This window comes from Mustelus asterias, chromosome 3 (assembly GCF_964213995.1).
Source record: "Mustelus asterias chromosome 3, sMusAst1.hap1.1, whole genome shotgun sequence".
NCBI lineage: Eukaryota > Metazoa > Chordata > Chondrichthyes > Carcharhiniformes > Triakidae > Mustelus > Mustelus asterias.
The window spans coordinates 9,309,510-9,327,789 of record NC_135803.1 but is presented as its reverse complement, the minus strand read 5'-3'; the positions used below and the strand labels follow the sequence as shown (position 1 = coordinate 9,327,789).

General features: G+C 42.9%; 2 protein-coding genes across 2 annotated transcripts in view; one reads left to right on the top strand and one right to left on the bottom strand.

The window, feature by feature from the left end:
• The window catches only part of LOC144486565 (NAD kinase-like), a 43,996-nt gene extending 27,573 nt beyond the window's left edge, over nucleotides 1–16,423 (top strand). The window contains exons 9-12 of the mRNA XM_078204624.1: nucleotides 1,873–1,972; nucleotides 2,977–3,134; nucleotides 10,996–11,078; nucleotides 14,500–16,423. Of these exons, the coding sequence (XP_078060750.1) occupies nucleotides 1,873–1,972; nucleotides 2,977–3,134; nucleotides 10,996–11,078; nucleotides 14,500–14,659 (501 nt within the window). The 3' untranslated portion in view covers nucleotides 14,660–16,423. The remainder of the gene's footprint in view (nucleotides 1–1,872; nucleotides 1,973–2,976; nucleotides 3,135–10,995; nucleotides 11,079–14,499) is intronic.
• sec62 (SEC62 homolog, preprotein translocation factor) overlaps nucleotides 11,909–18,280 on the bottom strand; it is a 30,070-nt gene continuing 23,698 nt past the window's right edge. Inside the window, exon 11 of the mRNA XM_078203884.1 lies at nucleotides 11,909–14,065. The gene's annotated coding sequence lies outside the window, so the exon portion shown is untranslated. The remainder of the gene's footprint in view (nucleotides 14,066–18,280) is intronic.

The window sequence follows — 18,280 nt, the reverse complement described above, 5'->3', positions numbered from 1 at the left end:
TTCAGAGCCCTGTGCCATCTTAATATTAACACGTGAGGAGTGTTTTGTTAGCAAATGCAAATCGGATTCCAAAAAACTCGAGCATTTTAAAGTTTTTATTTTAAATTCACCTCTTGCTCTTGGGTTAAACTGCAGATAGTTTCCAAACTGAATTTGCTATCTTGGACTTCTCTTTGTATTTTATTCGATAAACAGCATTGAGTCAAAATCAGCTATTTCAAGCTGGAATTCTGTATCAGTGCAATGAAAAAGCTACTTTGAACAAGCAGAAAATGTTCATTACTTGCTGCAGTGCACTCCATGCGGCATTCTAATCTTATTCAATAAAAACTTAATTTGGATAACTACCTGCAGCTAAACACTGAGGATCCATTGAGTAAATAATGCAGCTGCACCTAAATAACTTGATCTGTAAATAGTTTGCTCGAAATTCCATACTTCACTGTTGCTCGGTGATGGCTGTTTCCAATGTTTTAATAAAACTGATGTACTCAATGTTAACTAAGAATGCAAACCCTTGAGCTAAAAGATGTCTTTTCCTCTTTAATGCCAGTCGATTTTCAGTAACATTCATCTACCATTTTATAAAAGGAAGGAGCAAAAGCCATATAAAGTAAATCGTTGAATTTTACAGTACAGTAGGAGACCATTTGGACCATTGTAACTGCTGGCCCTTTTCCCCCCAAACACTTTATTTACTCCCCTTTTAAAAGCTGTTATGAATTTTGCTTCCACTTCTATTTCAAGTAGTCTAACGTCCCTCTGAGTTTTTTAAAAAACAACTCTTATAAGAAAATATCTTCCCAACTCTTTTTGTTCTGTTGCTAATCGATTTATCGTCTCAAGTTACTGACTGTGACCAGTGGAAACCTTTCGGTTCTCTTCTTAATTTTGAATTACTCTGCCTGTAAAAGTCTTCAATGCTGTCATCCTTGCTCAATTACAGCTCCCAAAACAGGACCCAACAATCTTCTATTACTCAACTAATGATTTGTACAGACTGAATGTTGTTACTTTTATACTCAATACCCGTCAGTAAAACCACGTCACATTTTTTCAGAACACAGATATCAACTTCTGCTGAAAGTCTGTGCATCATGAAGCCCTGTGGTTTATCTGCTCCTGCACTCCTTCTTAGAGTTTGCCCTGTTGTTAAAGAGCAGCTCTGTATAGTTAAAGCCAAAGGTATAGGTCAATTCAGATTTTAATTATTTTGCATGTTGCAAATTATTGAAGATCTGCATCCAGAAACTTTGTCTTCCTGCATTATACACCTACATTTTCCAGTAGTGGCTTCTGCATAATATTGTTGCCCTGGATGAGATCAGTGAACTGAGCGTAGACTGATAGTTTTGAGCACTCCAACTGTCTGGTAAGTGGATTGAGGTGTTTGGAAGTGCCGGTGAAGGAGGCTTAGCAAGTTGTTGCAGTGAATCTTGTAGGTGGTACACATAGCTGCTACTACACCAGTGGTGGAAGGAGTGAATGTTTTAACGTGGTAGAAAGCGTGTTGAGTAAGCGGGCTGCTTTGTTCTATATTGTTAGTGCTTGCACTCATCCAGGCAAGTGGAAAGTATTCCATTACACTTCTGACTTGTGTATGGTAGACAGACACTGCAGAGTCAGGAGGTGAGTTACTTGCTGCAGAATTCCCAGTCTCTGATTTGCTCTTGTAGCCACAGTGTTTACGTGGCTTGTCCAGTTCGTTTTCAGTATAAGTAACACTAGTAATGCAATGTGAAATATTTTTAGATGTGAAAGCATTAAGGTATGCTGTATTATCCTTTGTTTATTGTGATCCTTTTTCCTCCAGTCTAAGTCTACCATTTGACGTTGTTGGGCATTGATTCTTCTGAATGGATGTTGTTGCAGGTGCTGAATGAGGTGGTGGTGGATCGAGGCCCCTCATCGTATCTCTCGAATGTGGACTTGTACTTGGATGGGAGACTCATTACATCTGTGCAGGGAGATGGTAAGAGGAATAATATCAATTTTTAAAGAGCTTATTTACATGCTGGTTGGGAATTTTGGAAGCAGTTGATGAATCAACATTTTTGTCCAGTGGGTTATTCTTTCTGCATCCCATTGCACCTTCCTTTCTCAGCTCAGATATTGCATGGGTTAGATAACGCGTGATATCATCATTTATCTGACCATGCAGCAAGACCTGGACCACTTTCAGGCTTGAGCTGATAAGTGGCATGTCACATTGTTCATCACCTGGTGTGACACCATCTGCAACAAAAGCGAATCTAACCCTTTGTTGTTCAATGACATTACCATTGTTGGATCCACCTCCATCAACATCTTGGAGATTAGTATTGACAAGAAATTGAACTGGAACAGCCAAATATATAAATACTGTGACTACAGGTTTATTAAATGAATATTAAAAAACAAGTTACTAGGACTTGTGAAGATAATGAGGCCAAGCTGCAAAGGGTAACTGATGAATTAATCTAGTGCCAGCCTACCAGTAACTTGCTATCCTCAAATCATCCTCCCTCAGGAACTTACCTAGCTCCCCTTTGACAGAATCTAGTTAATTAAATCCTGCCCAGTGCAGTCAGTTTCAGTGGACAGTGATTCACTGAATAGAAGTAATGTTCAAAATGTATGTCTGCAGTTCTACCATTCTTCTTCATCTCAAATAATTCCGAATATCCAGCATAGAATTTTTTGCCCAATTAATCTATGCCAGTGTTTATCCTGTATGTGCCATCTCTCATCCTATTTCATTTAACCCCTCTGTTCTTTCATTTTCTTCCCACTCTTGTACTTATCTAGTTTTCCCTTAAATGTACCAGTGCTGTTCACTTCCAGCACTCCCTATGTTAGCAGTTTTCCCATTTGCACCACTCTCTGGGTAAAGAAGTTGCTTTATCTCTTTTTGCTGGGTATGAACTGAGTGTTTGTGAATGCTGCCTTGTCTGAGGGCGCGGTAGTATTTAATGGACAGTTTGATTGTTTCTTCAGGTGTTATCGTGTCCACCCCCACTGGTAGCACAGCATACGCAGCAGCAGCTGGAGCCTCTATGATGCACCCAAATGTCCCAGCCATCATGATCACTCCTATCTGTCCTCACTCGCTCTCGTTCCGGCCTATTGTAGTCCCGGCAGGAATGGAACTCAAGGTGAGCGTGTAGACTCAGTGATGTTCAAAAATGGCCAGGATCGGAGTTTGACTGTATTGCAGTCAGTTCAGAAGATGTTGCTTTGTTCATACTTTTGTGTAAGAAAATTAACCCTTGGGATGAGCAGATTATCCTATGAGGAGTGATTTGGATGAAATAGGCTTCTACTCTCTGGAGTTTGAGAATGAAAGTTTATCGAATTGAAGCTGCTTCCTCTGGAGAGTCCGGTATATGATAGGTTATCGGCCAATTTGGACTGAGATGAGAAATTTCTTCATTCAGGAACTTGAGTCTTTGGAATTCTCCTGCTATAGGACTGTGTATACTCTGTTATTGAATATATATTCAAGACTGATCTTTCTTTGCTAACTTCTCCATTTCCAATTTCCTTTTCTGTCTTATTTCTCTTTTTATTTTCCATTTTTCCTCCATTTCAAGTTTCTTTTATTTTCTATCTCTTTTCCCTTTTCCTCCATCTCATGTTTTCTCATCTCGCTTTCTCTCCCTCTCTCTATATCAAATTGTTTCATTTGTAACTGAATTTTAGCCAATTCAAGTGCCTAAGCAGTTACAAATGCTTAGCTATACTTTCAATTACGTCTGCTTTCTTTTTCCCCTACAGGTGATCCCAATTGCAATTTATCTTCCAAATTTATTGATTTAGTCGCAGTTACGCTTTTCAAACTCTCCAAGGTTATATCCTTTAGGTCTTGGCAATTGCCAAATCCATTTTACAGTCACCCACTTTTAAGATCTCGCAACAACCTCCTGGTTCAATACTCTGCTCATTTTTTTAATTTTAAGAGTCGCTATGTCCAATGCAATCAAGAAATTATGCTCTTAATGTTCCTCTGGGTGCTCTGGTTTCCTCCCACAGTCCGAAAGACGTGCTGGTTAGATGCATTGGCTGTGCTAAATTCTCCCTCTGTGTACCCGAACAGGTGCTGGAGTGTGGCGTTTGGGGGATTTTCACAGTAACTTCATTGTGGTAATGTGAGCCTACTTGTGACACTAATAAATAGACTTTAATACCCTGCCAATTGCCTCCAATTTTGTTAACAGCACAGCTGATGTTAAATGCTAGGGTATTCCGAATGCCAGAAGAGAAACTTGGAACGCCGACTCTCAGTCATATTTTGCAATTTGGTATAATGTGAGGGAAGATGTGAAGACGAGTGATGGATGTCTCAGACATTTGTGATAAACAAAATAAATATTTACTAAATAGTAAAGAGACTTGGTTAAGGGAAGGACAGGATTGGCAGCTTAACATTCCAGGATACAGATGTTTCAGGTGGGATAGAGGGGGATGTAAAAGGGGTGGGGGAGTTGCACTACTGGTTAAGGAGAATATCACAACTGTACTCCAGGAGGACCTCGGAGGGCTCATACAGAGAGGCAATATGGGTAGAGCTCAGGAATAGGAAAGGTGTAGTCACAACGTTGGGGGTTTACTATAGGCCACCCAACTGCCAGCGGGAGATTGAGGAACAGATATGTAGGCAGATTTTGGCAAGGTGTAAAAGTAATAGGGTTGTTGTGGTGGGAGATTTTAATTTCCCCTATATTGACTGGGACTCACTTAATGCTAGGGGCGTGGATGGGGCAGAGCTTGTAAGGGGCATCCAGGAGGGCTTCCTGAAACGGTATGTAGATAGTCCAACTAGGGAAGGGGCCATACTGGACCTGATATTGGGGAATGAGCCCGGCCAGGTGGTCGATGTTTCAGTAGGGGAGCAGTTCGGGAACAGTGACCACAATTCAGTAAGCTTTAAGATACTGATGGATAAAGATAAGTGTAGTCCTCAAGTTAAGGTGCTAAATTGGGGGAAGGCTAATTACAACAATATTAGGCAAGAACTGAAGAATGTAGATTAGGGGCAGATGTTTGAAGGGCAAATCAACATCTGGCATGTGGGAGGCTTTCAAGTGCAAGGACCGGCACATCCTGTAAGGATGAAGGATAAGTATGCCAAGCTTTGGGAACCTTGGATAACGAGAGATATTGTGAGCCTAGTCAAAGAGAAAAAGGGAGCATTTGTCAAAGCTAGGAGGCTGGGAACACATGAAGCAAGTGTGGAATACAAGGAAAGTAGAAAGAAACTTAAGCAAGGAGTAAGAAGGGCTAAAAGGGGTCATGAAAAAGCATTGGCCAGCAGGATTAAGGAAAATCCCAAGGCTTTTTATACATATATAAAGAGCAAGAGGGTAGCCAGGGAGATGGTTGGCCCACTCAAGGACAGGGAGGGAATCTATGCGTGGAGCCAGAGGAAATGGGCGAGGTATTAGAACATAGAACATAGAAAGCCACAGCACAAACAGGCCCTTCGGCCCACAAGTTGCGCCGATCACATCCCCACCTCTAGGCCTATCTATAGCCCTCAATCCCATTAAATCCCATGTACTCATCCAGTAGTCTCTTAAAAGACCCCAACGAGTTTGCCTCCACCACCACCGACGTCAGCCGATTCCACTCACCCACCACCCTCTGAGTGAAAAACTTACCCCTGACATCTCCTCTGTACCTACCCCCCAGCACCTTAAACCTGTGTCCTCTCGTAGCAACCATTTCAGCCCTTGGAAATAGCCTCTGAGAGTCTACCCTATCCAGACCTCTCAACATCTTGTAAACCTCTATCAGGTCACCTCTCATCCTTCGTCTCTCCAGGGAGAAGAGACCAAGCTCCCTCAACCTATCCTCATAAGGCATGCCCCCCAATCCAGGCAACATCCTTGTAAATCTCCTCTGCACCCTTTCAATGGCTTCAACATCTTTCCTGTAATGAGGTGACCAGAACTGCGCGCAGTACTCCAAGTGGGGTCTAACCAGGGTCCTATAAAGCTGCAGCATTATCTCCCGACTCCTAAACTCAATCCCTCGATTAATGAAGGCCAGTACGCCGTACGCCTTCTTGACCGCATCCTCCACCTGCGAGGCCGATTTAAGAGTCCTATGGACCCGGACCCCAAGGTCCTTCTGATCCTCTACACTGCTAAGAATGGTACCCTTCATATTATACTGCTGCTTCATCTCATTGGATCTGCCAAAATGGATCACCACACACTTATCCGGGTTGAAGTCCATCTGCCACTTCTCCGCCCAGTCTTGCATTCTATCTATGTCTCGCTGCAACTTCTGACATCCCTCCAAACTATCCACAACACCACCTACCTTGGTGTCGTCAGCAAACTTACCAACCCATCCCTCCACTTCCTCATCCAGGTCATTTATGAAAATGACAAACAGCAAGGGTCCCAGAACAGATCCCTGGGGCACTCCACTGGTCACTGACCTCCATGCAGAGAAAGACCCCTCCACAGCCACTCTCTGCCTTCTGCAGGCAAGCCGGTTCTGGATCCACAAGGCAACAGCCCCTTGGATCCCATGCCCTCTCACTTTCTCAAGAAGTCTTGCATGGGGGACCTTATCGAACGCCTTGCTGAAGTCCATATAGACCACATCCACCGCTCTTCCTTCGTCAATGTGTTTGGTCACATTTTCAAAGAACTCAACCAGGCTCGTAAGGCACGACCTGCCCTTGACAAAGCCGTGCTGACTACTTTTGATCATACTAAACTTCTCTAGATGATCATAAATCCTGTCTCTCAGGATCCTCTCCATCAACTTACCAACCACTGAGGTTAGACTCACCGGTCGGTAATTTCCCGGGCTGTCCCTGTTCCCTTTCTTGAATATAGGGACCACATCTGCAATCCTCCGGAACCTCTCCCGTCTCCATCGACGATGCAAAGATCATCGCCAAAGGCTCCGCAATCTCCTCCCTCGCCTCCCACAGTAACCTGGGGTACATCCCATCCGGTCCCGGCGACTTACCAACCTTGATGCCATTCAATAATTCCAACACATCCTCTTTCTTTATGTCCACATGCTCGATCCTTTCTGTCCACCGCAAACCAGCAGTACAACCACCCAGATCCCTTTCCACCGTGAATACCGAGGTAAAGTATTCATTAAGCAGCTCCGCCATTTCTAACGGTTCCGCACAAACTTTTCTCCCTTCACCTTTTAAGGGTCCTATGCCTTCACATCTCATCCTTTTACTCTTGACATGTTTGTAGAAAGCCTTGGGATTCTCCTTAATCTTACCCGCCAAGGCCTTCTCATGACCCCTTCTCGCTCTCCTAATTTCCTTCTTAAGCTCCTTCCTACATCCCGTATACTCCTCTAAATCCTTAACACCTCCTAGCTCTCTGAACCTTCTGTACGCCTCTCTTTTCTTATTCACCAGGTTCATCACAACCTTCGTGCACCACGGTTCCCGTACCCTACCAACACCCCCCTGTCTCATCGGAACGTTGTCATGCAGAGCTCCAGACAAACATTCCTTGAAAATCCTCCACTTTCCTTCGGTACTTTTCCCCAAGAATGCCTCCTTCCAATTTACCCGTCTAATTTCCTCCCTGATACTGTATTTCCCTTTACTCCAGAGAAACACTTTCCTAGCCTGCCTGATCCTATCTCTTTCCAATGCTATCGTGAAGGAGATAGAATTATGATCGCTATCCCCAAGATGCTCACCCACCGAGAGATCCTCCACCTGTCCAGGTTCATTAGCCAGCACCAGATCAAGTACAGCCTCTCCTCTAGTAGGCTTATCCACATACTGTGTCAGGAAACTCTCCTGGACACACCTAACAAACTCCTCTCCATCCAAACCCCTAGCCCTAGGGATATTCCAATCTATGTTTGGGAAATTAAAATCTCCCATCACGACAACTCTGTTATTCCTACATCTCTCCAGGATCTGTTTCCCCATCTGCTCCTCAACATCTCTGTTACTATTGGGCGGCCTATAGAAAACACCCAGCAACGTTACCGACCCCTTCCTGTTTCTAACCTCCACCCACAGAGACTCCGTAGTCAATCCCTCCACGGCGTCCACCTTCTCTACAGCCGTGACACTATCCCTGATCAACAGTGCCACTCCCCCCCCTCTCTTGCCTCCCTCTCTGTCCTTCCTGAAACATCTAAATTAAATGAGTACTTTGCGTCAGTATTCACCAAAGAGAAGGACTTGGTGGATAAGTCTTGGAAAGGATGTGTAGATAGTTTGAGTCATGTTGAGATCAAAAAGGAAGAAGGTATTGGGGTTCTTGAGAAACATTAAGGTAGACAAGTCCCCAGGGCCTGATGGGATATACCGCAGAATACTGAGAGGGGCAAGGGAGGAAATTGCTGGGGCCTTGAGAGAAATCTTTGTATCCTCACTGGCTACAGGGGAGGTCCCAGAGGATGGAGAACAGCCAATGTTGTTCCTTTGTTTAAGAAGGGTAGCAAGAATAATCCAGGTAATTACAGGCCGGTGAACCTTACTTCAGTGGTAGGGAAATTATTGGAGAGGATTCTTCGAGACAGGATTTATTCCCACTTGGAAATAAGTGGACATATTAGTGAGAGGTAACATGGTTTTGTGAAAGGGAGGTCGTGTCTCATGAACTTGATCGAGTTTTTTGAGGAAGTGACAAAGATGATTGATGAGGTTAGGGCAGTGGATGTTGTCTACATGGACTTCAGTAAGGCCTTTGACAAGGTCCCTCATGGCAGACTGGTGCAGAAGGTGAAGTCGCATGGGATCAGAGGTGAGCTGACAAGGTGGATACAAAACTGGCTCTGTCAAAGAAGACAGAGGGTAGCAGTGGAAGGGTGTGTCTCTGAATGGTGGGCTGTGACAAGTGGTGGTCCTCAGGGATCAGTGCTGGGACCATTGCTGTTTGTAATATATATAAATGATTTGGAGGAAAATGTAACTGGATTGATTAGTAAGTTTGCGGACGACACAAAGGTTGGTGGATTTACAGATAGCGATGAGGACCATCAGAGGATACAACAGGACATAGCCCAGTTGGAGACTTGGGCGGAGAGATGACAGATGCAGTTTAATCCGGACAAATGTGAGGTAATGCATTTTGGAAGGTCTAATACAGATAGGAAATGTACAGTAAATGACAGAACCCTTAAGAACATTGATAGGCAAAGGGATCTGGGTGTACACAGGTCACTGAAAGTGGCAATGCAGGTGGAGAAGGTAGTCAAGAAGGCATACGGCATGCTTGCCTTCATCGGCCGGGGCATTGAGTTTAAAAATTGGCAAGTCATGTTGCAGCTTTATAGAACCTTAGTTAGGCTGCACTTGGAATATAGTGTTCAATTCTGGTCACCACACTACCAGAAGGATGTGGAGGCTTTGGAGAGGATACAGAAAATATTTACCAGGATGTTGCCTGGTATGGAGGGCATTAGCTATGAGGAGAGGTTGGAGAAACTTGGTTTGTTCTCACTTGAGCGACGGAGGTTGAGGGGAGACCTGATAGAAGCCTACAAGATTGAGAGGCGTGGATAGTCAGAAGCTTTTTCCCAGGGTGGAAGAGTCAATTACTAGGGGACATAGGTTTAAGGTGTGAGGGGCAAGGTTTAAAGGAGATGTATGAGGCAGATTTTTTACAGAGTAGTGGGTGCCTGGAACACGTTGCGGGGAAGTAGTGGAAGCGGATACGGTCGTGACTTTTAAGGGGTGTCTTGACAAGTACATGAATAGGATGGGAATGGAGGGATATGGTCCCTGGAAGGGTAGGGGGTTTTAGTTAAGTCGGGCAGCGTGGTCGGTGCAGGCTTGGAGGGCCGAAGGGCCTGTTCCTGTGCTGTAATTTTCTTTGTTCTTTGTAAAACACACAAAATTGACTCAAAATACACTTATACACTTGACTATATTAATGACTAGACACAACTTTAATTTTTCCCAGTTTCAAGTCCTTCTTTTTTTTAACCTGAGCTAAACATCCTCAAATAACATCCCATAGATTCTAAAAACTATAAGCAAAATCCGGCAGTTGTTACTACACTAGGCACACATATCTTTTGGAGTTGCTTCTGGCTTAGGATAGAGACAACTGGCTTCTCAAACAGGCTTTCTCCAGGCACAACTTGTTGGGAGTTGACAGTTTGCTGCTGTGAGTGGCAATCTCTTGCATAGCGTAAACTTGCCTTTTCGATCTTCCCTTATCTGAACTAACTTTCTCAGAAGTCACTCTTAATTACTTTTATTACATGAATTATTACATGTGTGAAATTCACCCCATCCTTTTTGAACTTTTACCATCTTTAACCATTGACACGCTATCCTCCATTCTTATCAACTTGCCTTGGCCAAACATTTGTTCAGTGTTGCTAGGTATCAAAGCCCTAGTTCCACCAACCTGTCTTTTCTACAATTTTCATTTTAAAATAATTTGTTTTCCTTCAAACATACAACCACCAGAACGCATTTCCAATTATTGGATTCATTGTTTTTTCATGTTATCATTTTCTCACAATATCATCTGGTTTGAACAGGAGTAGCAACTGGGCCTCACAATTGGCCTCGGGCTTTGGGTGAGGATTTTAAAAAAATTATTCATTCGTGGGACATGGGTGTCGCTGGCTGGCCAGCATTTATTGCCCATCCCTAGTTGCCCTTGGAGGGCAATTGAGAGTCAACCACATTGCTGTGGCTCTGGAGTCACATGTAGGCCAGACCGGGTAAGAATGGCAGATTTCCTTCCCTAAAGGACATTAATGAGGATGAATTAATTAGTTGCAATTTTAAGTGTATGTCTGGTCATGGGAATGCAGGGAAGAAAATGAGAGAAATCCACTAAAGTTGCCTTGTCCTCCAATAGCTGGTCTTATCAAGCTGGACTCAAGTTACCTGCATTGAGCCATTCAGTTGGGCTGTTTCTGCGAGGAAAGTGTGTTATGAAAAATGTTAAATGCAGTGCCCCAGAAAATGCATTTAAACTCATGTCTGGAATCGGTGAAATAAATTCCAAGCTTACAAGCTGCATCTGTGTTTGCTTTCTGAAGATAATGTTGTCGCCCGATACCAGGAACGCAGCCTGGGTCTCATTTGATGGCAGAAGGAGACAGGAAATTCAACATACTGACAGGCAAGTGTGGCACTATAGCTACCTCTATCCTCTTCTCCTTGCAGGTTGCCAGATGTACCGCATAGTATAATCACTAGGGTGTTGGAGGCAGGTGGTGGTGATAGTTTAAAATTGACGCTATGGTATAGCTCTTAACTGACTGTACATGGTGGGCCAATTGAAATTCTATTATATTTATCAACTTATTTCTATTTTGTGTAGTGACCTTTTTTATAGTTTTATAAAACAAAGTGTACATTATAACAATATATCTCTAATCTTTGGCCTTCCTTGGTAGTGATTTAGAGACCAGACTTTCATCAAAGCTGCTACAACTGGGCAAACCTGACACGGCAAAGTGCAGCACCCCATGCCAAACCCTGCCAATTCTTGACCTGCATTTGCTCCCAACCCTCCAACTCACCAAATTCAAAATCCCTGTTTATAAACTATGCCGTAGCTTCACCCCACTAACCTTCAGCAACCCCTTCCAACTGACCTTCACCTCATGTGGGTCACACCCTTCCTTTGCCTCACTAGGGCTTTTAGTTGCCTCAGCTTTATTTTCTGGACCTTCTTTCTGAAACCCTTCCATTGATCTGTTCTCTTTGCCTTTAAAAGCTGACAGAGAGTTTCTGCTTTTTAACAGTGCACTTCTGAGCACATTTCCCAAAGATCTCATTGCCCAACGTGCACTTCTCATTTATATTATTATGTCATATACATTATAAAACTGAGGTGACAGCACAGATGTTTGCTTTAGAAGAAAGTTTAGACACCAGAAGTGGTTCTTAGGCCCTGAAATAGGTGCATGTCTATGTAACTGGGTAACCTCACAATCACCTGGTATCGAAGGGAAAAACTTTATTTTGCACTTGAATTCAGCTTGTGCTCCCAACAGCGGAGCAAAAAGTTTGGTCAGAGGTGGTGCCCTCACTACAATGAGGCATATGTAGTAGTTTAGCTATTCTTGTTGGGGCCCATCAGTGTCTGAATTGATAAATTCACTGCTTGTGAGCATTGAAACTGTTCAGAGCAGGAAGGTCACTGATTCAATGCCCTTGGATTTTTCAGTAGGTTCAGAGAAGTTCAGGCCATGTGTATGGTCAGAAACTGTCTTTTCACTTGCTTGCTTTTTGTGAAATTGAAAAGGCGGTCGAATTCCCACAAAAGGCTGGAGGATGGAAAAGAAAAAGACTTGTTCATAGACTGCCACTCACAACCTCATGACGCCCTGGTGTCGTTGTTGCAATGTCGGAAACCCAGCAGCCAATTTGTTTACAACAATCTCCATGAACAACGATGGGATATTGAATGGATAATTTGTTTGTGATTGGCTGACTGGTAAAAGGCAGAGAGTGGGGATAAAGGGGTCCTTTTCAGGATAGCAGATGTTGACTAGTGGAGCTCCACAGGGGTTAGTGTTGGGACCACAACTTTTCACTCTACACCAGTGATTTAGATGAGGGAACTGAGAGCATTGTGGCTAAATTTGCAGATGATACAAAGATAGGCAGTGGGGCAGTCCTGTTGAAGAGGCGGGGGAGACTGCAGAAGGACTTGGACAGGTTAGGGGAATGGGCAAAGAAGTGGCAGATGGGATACAACATTGGGAAAGTGTGAGCTTATGCACTTTGGTAGGAAGAATAGAGGTGTAGACTATTTTCTAAATGGGGAAAGAATTCAGAAATCAGAATCACAAAGGGACTTGGGAGTCCTAGTTCAGGATTCTCTTGAGGTTAACTTGCAGGTTGACTTGATGGTCAGGAATGCAAATGCAATATCAGCATTCATTTCGAGAATACAAAAGCAGGGATGTATTGCTGAGGCTTTATAATGCTCTGGTGGGACAATTAGAATATTGCAACCAATTTTGGCCCCCGCATCTAAGGAAGGATGTGCTGGCTTTGGAGTAGGTCCAGAGGAGGTTCACAGGAATGATCCTGGGAATGAAGTGTCTGAGGATGCAATTACTCAATGGAGTTTAGAAGGATGAGAGGGGAATATTGGGGCACAAGTCTGTCTGTCAAACAGTGAACTCCTGATTTCAATCCTATCACCAGGAAGTTGCCAAGTGGAGCCTAGACACTTCCTCACAGAAAGAGAAGGAAAACATAGGACATCTCATGTTTGCTTTGCGGAAGACGGGGATAACATTGTTATCCTTTACAGGAGAATAACAATAAATACTAAATTTTGCCTTAGTCAGCATCTCAGTGATGGGTGGTCCAGAAGCAGTCCACTGTGACCTCATTGGTAGAGGGGAAATGGGCTACAGATGATGCCCAGGCAGTAAGCAAAGAATTAATTACTGTTTAAATGCAATCACTGTTTCTTAAGAGTACAGAAGCAAATCTATGCACAGCAAGATGTCACAAGCAGCTGATGAATAAGTCACTAGAAGATCTGTTTTTTAAGATTTTCGTTGAAGAGGGAGCATTGGCCAGGAAAACAGCAAGAAATTGCATCGTATAATGCATTTAATGAAATGATCCATGGCACTTCATTAGAGCATTACGAAACAAAATTTGACACCAAGCCCATACAGATATTAGCACGGGGGACCAAACGTTTGGTTAAGGAGAGAGAGGTAGAGAGGCAGTGGATTTCAAGATGGAATTCCAGATCTTATCGTCTGGCAGCTTGAAGGCATGATTAATAGTGATAGACTGATCAAAATTGGAGATGCCAGAATTAGAGCACAAGAGGTTTTGGGTAATGCCTGTGTTCTTCTTTGAATTGTGTGTTGGAAACTCTTGCGGACAGGTCCCGTTTTTGACTCTTTCACCTGAATGAGTTTTGATGGCCTCCATCCAGTTTGAGTTGGCCGGTGCACAAGAAAGTGACACAAGTTGTTTTTGGCTATCTTCACCCGGAGATTGCTGTGCCTGTCATTTTGTATGCCAAGGAGAATGCATTTCAGTGCAGAGCCGACAGCCTTCGTCAATTCTAACAATGTTCAATAAAAAACAGAAATGTTGGAAAACACTTGGCAAGTCAGGTAGCATCTGTGGAAAGAGAAATAGTTAATGTTTCAGGTCAACGGCCGTTCACCAGAACTAGAAGAATTTAGAGATTTAACATGTTTCAAGCTAGTGCAGAACCAGAGAAAAGCTGGAGTGGGAAAGAATAAAAAGGAAAGATTTGTGATTGGGTTTATGGCAGGCATGATTAAATGTTAAAAGCAATGATTGTGCAAGGTTAAAAGGGGCGGCAATGGGATATGTGAAGAGACGAGTGGAGCTATAAATTGTAACAGTGGAACTATTACCAGCATCTGCAGTCTGGTTATGATCCAAAGATGTTGAACCCATTATTGAAACTGGAAAGCTGTAAAATGCCTGATTGAAAGATGAGGTGTAATTCATTAAACTTCATTGCAGCAGTGTGGAAGGCTGGGGAATAGTAAGAGTGGGATAATATTGTGCTGTTTTCTTTTTAGCATAACAGTAACAACGTCATGCTACCCAGTGCCATCGATCTGCTGTTATGACCTTGTGTATGACTGGTTCGAGAGCCTGGCTGAGTGCCTGCACTGGAATGTGCGCAAAAAGCAGTCACGCTTTGAAGAAATCACGGATTCTTCAGACACTGAGTGTTAATCCACAGTGGGTGCATCCCTTTCCCTTTCTACACTCCCCTTCCCCTGTGAAAACACTTTGTTTTAAGCTTATTGGAGTATCTATCCTGTTTGTATTGTTAAATAGAAAACAGTATTCTGTATCTGAATGTAGTGTATATTAACATTCCATCGGGTACAATCTTCCTGCCTCCCTCCTCTCCACCCAGTTCCTCATAATCATCATCCTGGAATGTTCACTGGGCCTGAAAGTTGGGGAAGAGTAATGAAGATGCACCAACTTTCTTCATAATGGGCTTGAATTCATGTTGCTATTTTACTGTTATTTTCTTTTAAGGTGATAACAATCATTTATCAGATTTGTACAATGGAATGTGCCCTTGGAGCAATTCGTTGATTGACATGCTGAGGATGTGCAGTTTTAAAAAAAAATTTGGCTCACAAGGTAGTCTTAGTTGATGAGTCTTAATGCCTGGGGTGTCCCTGCTGTGCACCCTGCTGGTCCAGCTCAGCATTTGGGATGCTAATTTAATATTCGTCTGGGTTAAAGAGGAGCAAAATGTATCCCCACTTTGCCTTTATTCACTGACCCTTGTGGGAAACCCAGCCTTTGTTAAATGCCCCTTCTTGGCAGCAGACGTGTATCTGCACTATGGGACTAGTCCTTTTTCGGAGTACGTGGGGGAAAGGGTGAGACGACAAGTGTGAAAATGGGTCATTTTTTAAGCAAAGCATCTTTCCAAGATCAATTTTAGTTGCTGCAAATTAATGCTGCACTGATAACCTACAGCAAAGATTAACTGTATTCAGATGTCTTGATGAAAATCCTTGAATTTTATATTGTACATTATCACATTACTGTAGAGTAACTATTGTATTAAAAATACTGTGAAAATGTACTGTAACACCCTTGTTTTCTTTTGGTCTCGCCATTCTGCATTTAAAGGAGGAATCCACGGCTGGTAATGCTGAATGTTGCAGTATAATAACTCAAGAATGTCATTTCTTTAAAATCAACACAAAAAAATGGAAACGAGGTGAATTTGCAACTATCATTTTGCCTTTGATCGAGTGAGCTAAGCAGCTGGATATTTATTTCACAGCTGATTTAACTGAGTTGTTTGGTTACTGCACCTTGCCTCTTAAGTGTTGTCGAAATGGGTCACATTGGGTCATGTTATTTTGTTTCTTTTGATTGTGCGCGCTGATGCACTGCACAAGTATTTGCTGGGATCCAAGCTGAAATCCAGCCCAGATTGCTGAGATAGGGGTACCCTTCATTGTGACCTGAGAGGGTTACACTTGAACATAGTTCGGATTGGTTCTGATTATATTGAATGTGCTTGTCCACAACTCAAAATGAAACACATTATCAATCTCTGTTGTAGTTCTGCTAGGGTCAAATTGGTGTAACAGGTAGATTGCAGATGAGGCAGACCCATATATTGTAAGTGTAATGTTTGTGTTTTACTCCAAATCTCAACAAAAGCTGTACTGATAAGTGATTAAAATTCAGTATTTCTCTTAAACAACAATGACCTCATGAATTTGAGGAATAACTAAAGTGATTTTCAGCTGAAATTAGTATTTTATTAAATAGTATTTCCTTGTCAGATATCAAACCATATATATTTATATTTTCTTAGTGGATAAAGGGACATTACAATGGAGATGTTGAACTCATTGCAGACGTACTTGTGACATATAACCATAGAACAAGTTACATTTCCAGTTAAAGTGTACAGGATATCAAACTTCAAACCATTTTCAATAAAGAATTGTAAACAAACCAGTCTCTGCTATTGTGTCAGATTGAAAAATGGAATTTGAGCTTGACATGGAGCTTGGCAATTGGTTGGAGAATAAACGATGGTAGTGGTAAAGGGTTCAATCTTTGGTGGAATGTGAAAGGGGCCCATGGATCTGTACAGGGGCCTGGGTTTTTCACTCTAGACTTGGAGGAAGCAAAAGAGAATTTTATTTATATAAAGGATGAAAGATTCCACAGGTTGAAGTGCCTTTGATAGGCTCGATTTGGGCAATGAACATCGAAGGATATACTGACCTTTCCAATGGTAGAGTATGGACTCGCCAGCATATCAAGACTTTAAGGATTAAACTACGCAGACATTGCATAAATTTGGCTTGGTCAGGTTGACGGGTGATCTAAGAACAGATTTTTAAAATTAATTTGCAGGATGTGAGCATTGCTGGCTAGCCAGCATTTATTGCCCATCTGTGATTGCCTTTGAGAAGATGGGGGTGAGCCACCTTGAGTGATGAGGTCTAGAACACAGAGTGCTTTACCGCATCATGTCTGCACCAGTCAAATACAAGCCACCCAACTATTCGAACCCCATTTTCCAGCACTTGGTCCATAGCCTTGTATGCCTTAGCATCGCAAGTACCTATCTAAATACCTCTTAAATGTTATGAGGGTCTCTGTCCCCACCTTCTTGGACCACTGCAGTCCCTGTGATGTAGGGACACCCATAGTGCTTTTTGGGAGTTCCAGGATTTTGCCCGAAATGACAGTGAAGGAATGGTGATATATTTCCAAGCCAGGATGAGTGAGTGACTTGGAGGGGAACTTCCAGTTGATGGTTTTCCCATGTGTCTGCTGCCCCTCCCCTGTCCTTCTACATGGTAGCAGTTGTGGGTTTGGAAAGTGCTGTCTAAGGAACCTTGGTGAGTTTTTGCAGTGCATCTTGTTGATGGTACACACTGCTTCCACTGAGCGTTGGTGGTAAAGGGAGTGAATGTGGATGGGATGTCATTGAAGTGGCTGCTTTGTCCTGGATGGTGTTGACATTGAGTTTTGGCGGAGCTGCACTCATCCAGGCAAATAGAGAGTATCTATTCTACTCCTGATTTGTTTCTTGTAGATGGACAGGCTTTGGGGAGTCAATGGGTGAGTGACTCATTCCTAGCTTCTAACTTCAGTCAACTTTAGACAGTGAAGCATTTTTCCCTGTTGCTCTAATCAAGAATAATGCTGTGTCTTAAAATTAAAGCAGTGTCATGATGTAATTTTTAAAGATAGTTCATATTCTTTTTCTGGCTGGATCTTTTTTTAAAAATGGAGCCCTCTAAGAGAAGGTGACCCCATCCTCTGTTGTCTTCACATCACCCTAAGACTGAAGAGTGGAGACAGCAAAAAGCAATTATCTGTTCTGAAGCAACTGCAGCAGACATGAACTAATAACATTTCTCTGGATTGTACAGTCAGCAAGGTACTTTAAGGACTGCAGGAGAGAAAAAAAAGACAAGGCTGCATTGAACACAGGCTGCTGTGGAATATAATGTAGAAAAATGAGAGGTTATCCACTTTGGCAGAGTATTTCTTAAATGGGAAAAGACCAGAAAATGTAGTACATCAAGTACATACAATCACCAGGCAGGAGTGTTCCCTTCCTGTCAGGGAACACTTCAGCAGTCAAGGGCATTCAGCCTCTGATCTTCGGGTAAGCGTTCTCCAAGGTGGCCTTCACAACAATGCAGAATCGCTGAGCAGAAATTGATAGCCAAGTTCCACACACATGACAGCCTCAACCAGGATCTTGGGTTCATGTCACACTATCTGTAACCCCCACGACTTGTCAGGGCTTGCAAAATCTCACTAACTGTCCTGGCTGGAGACAAT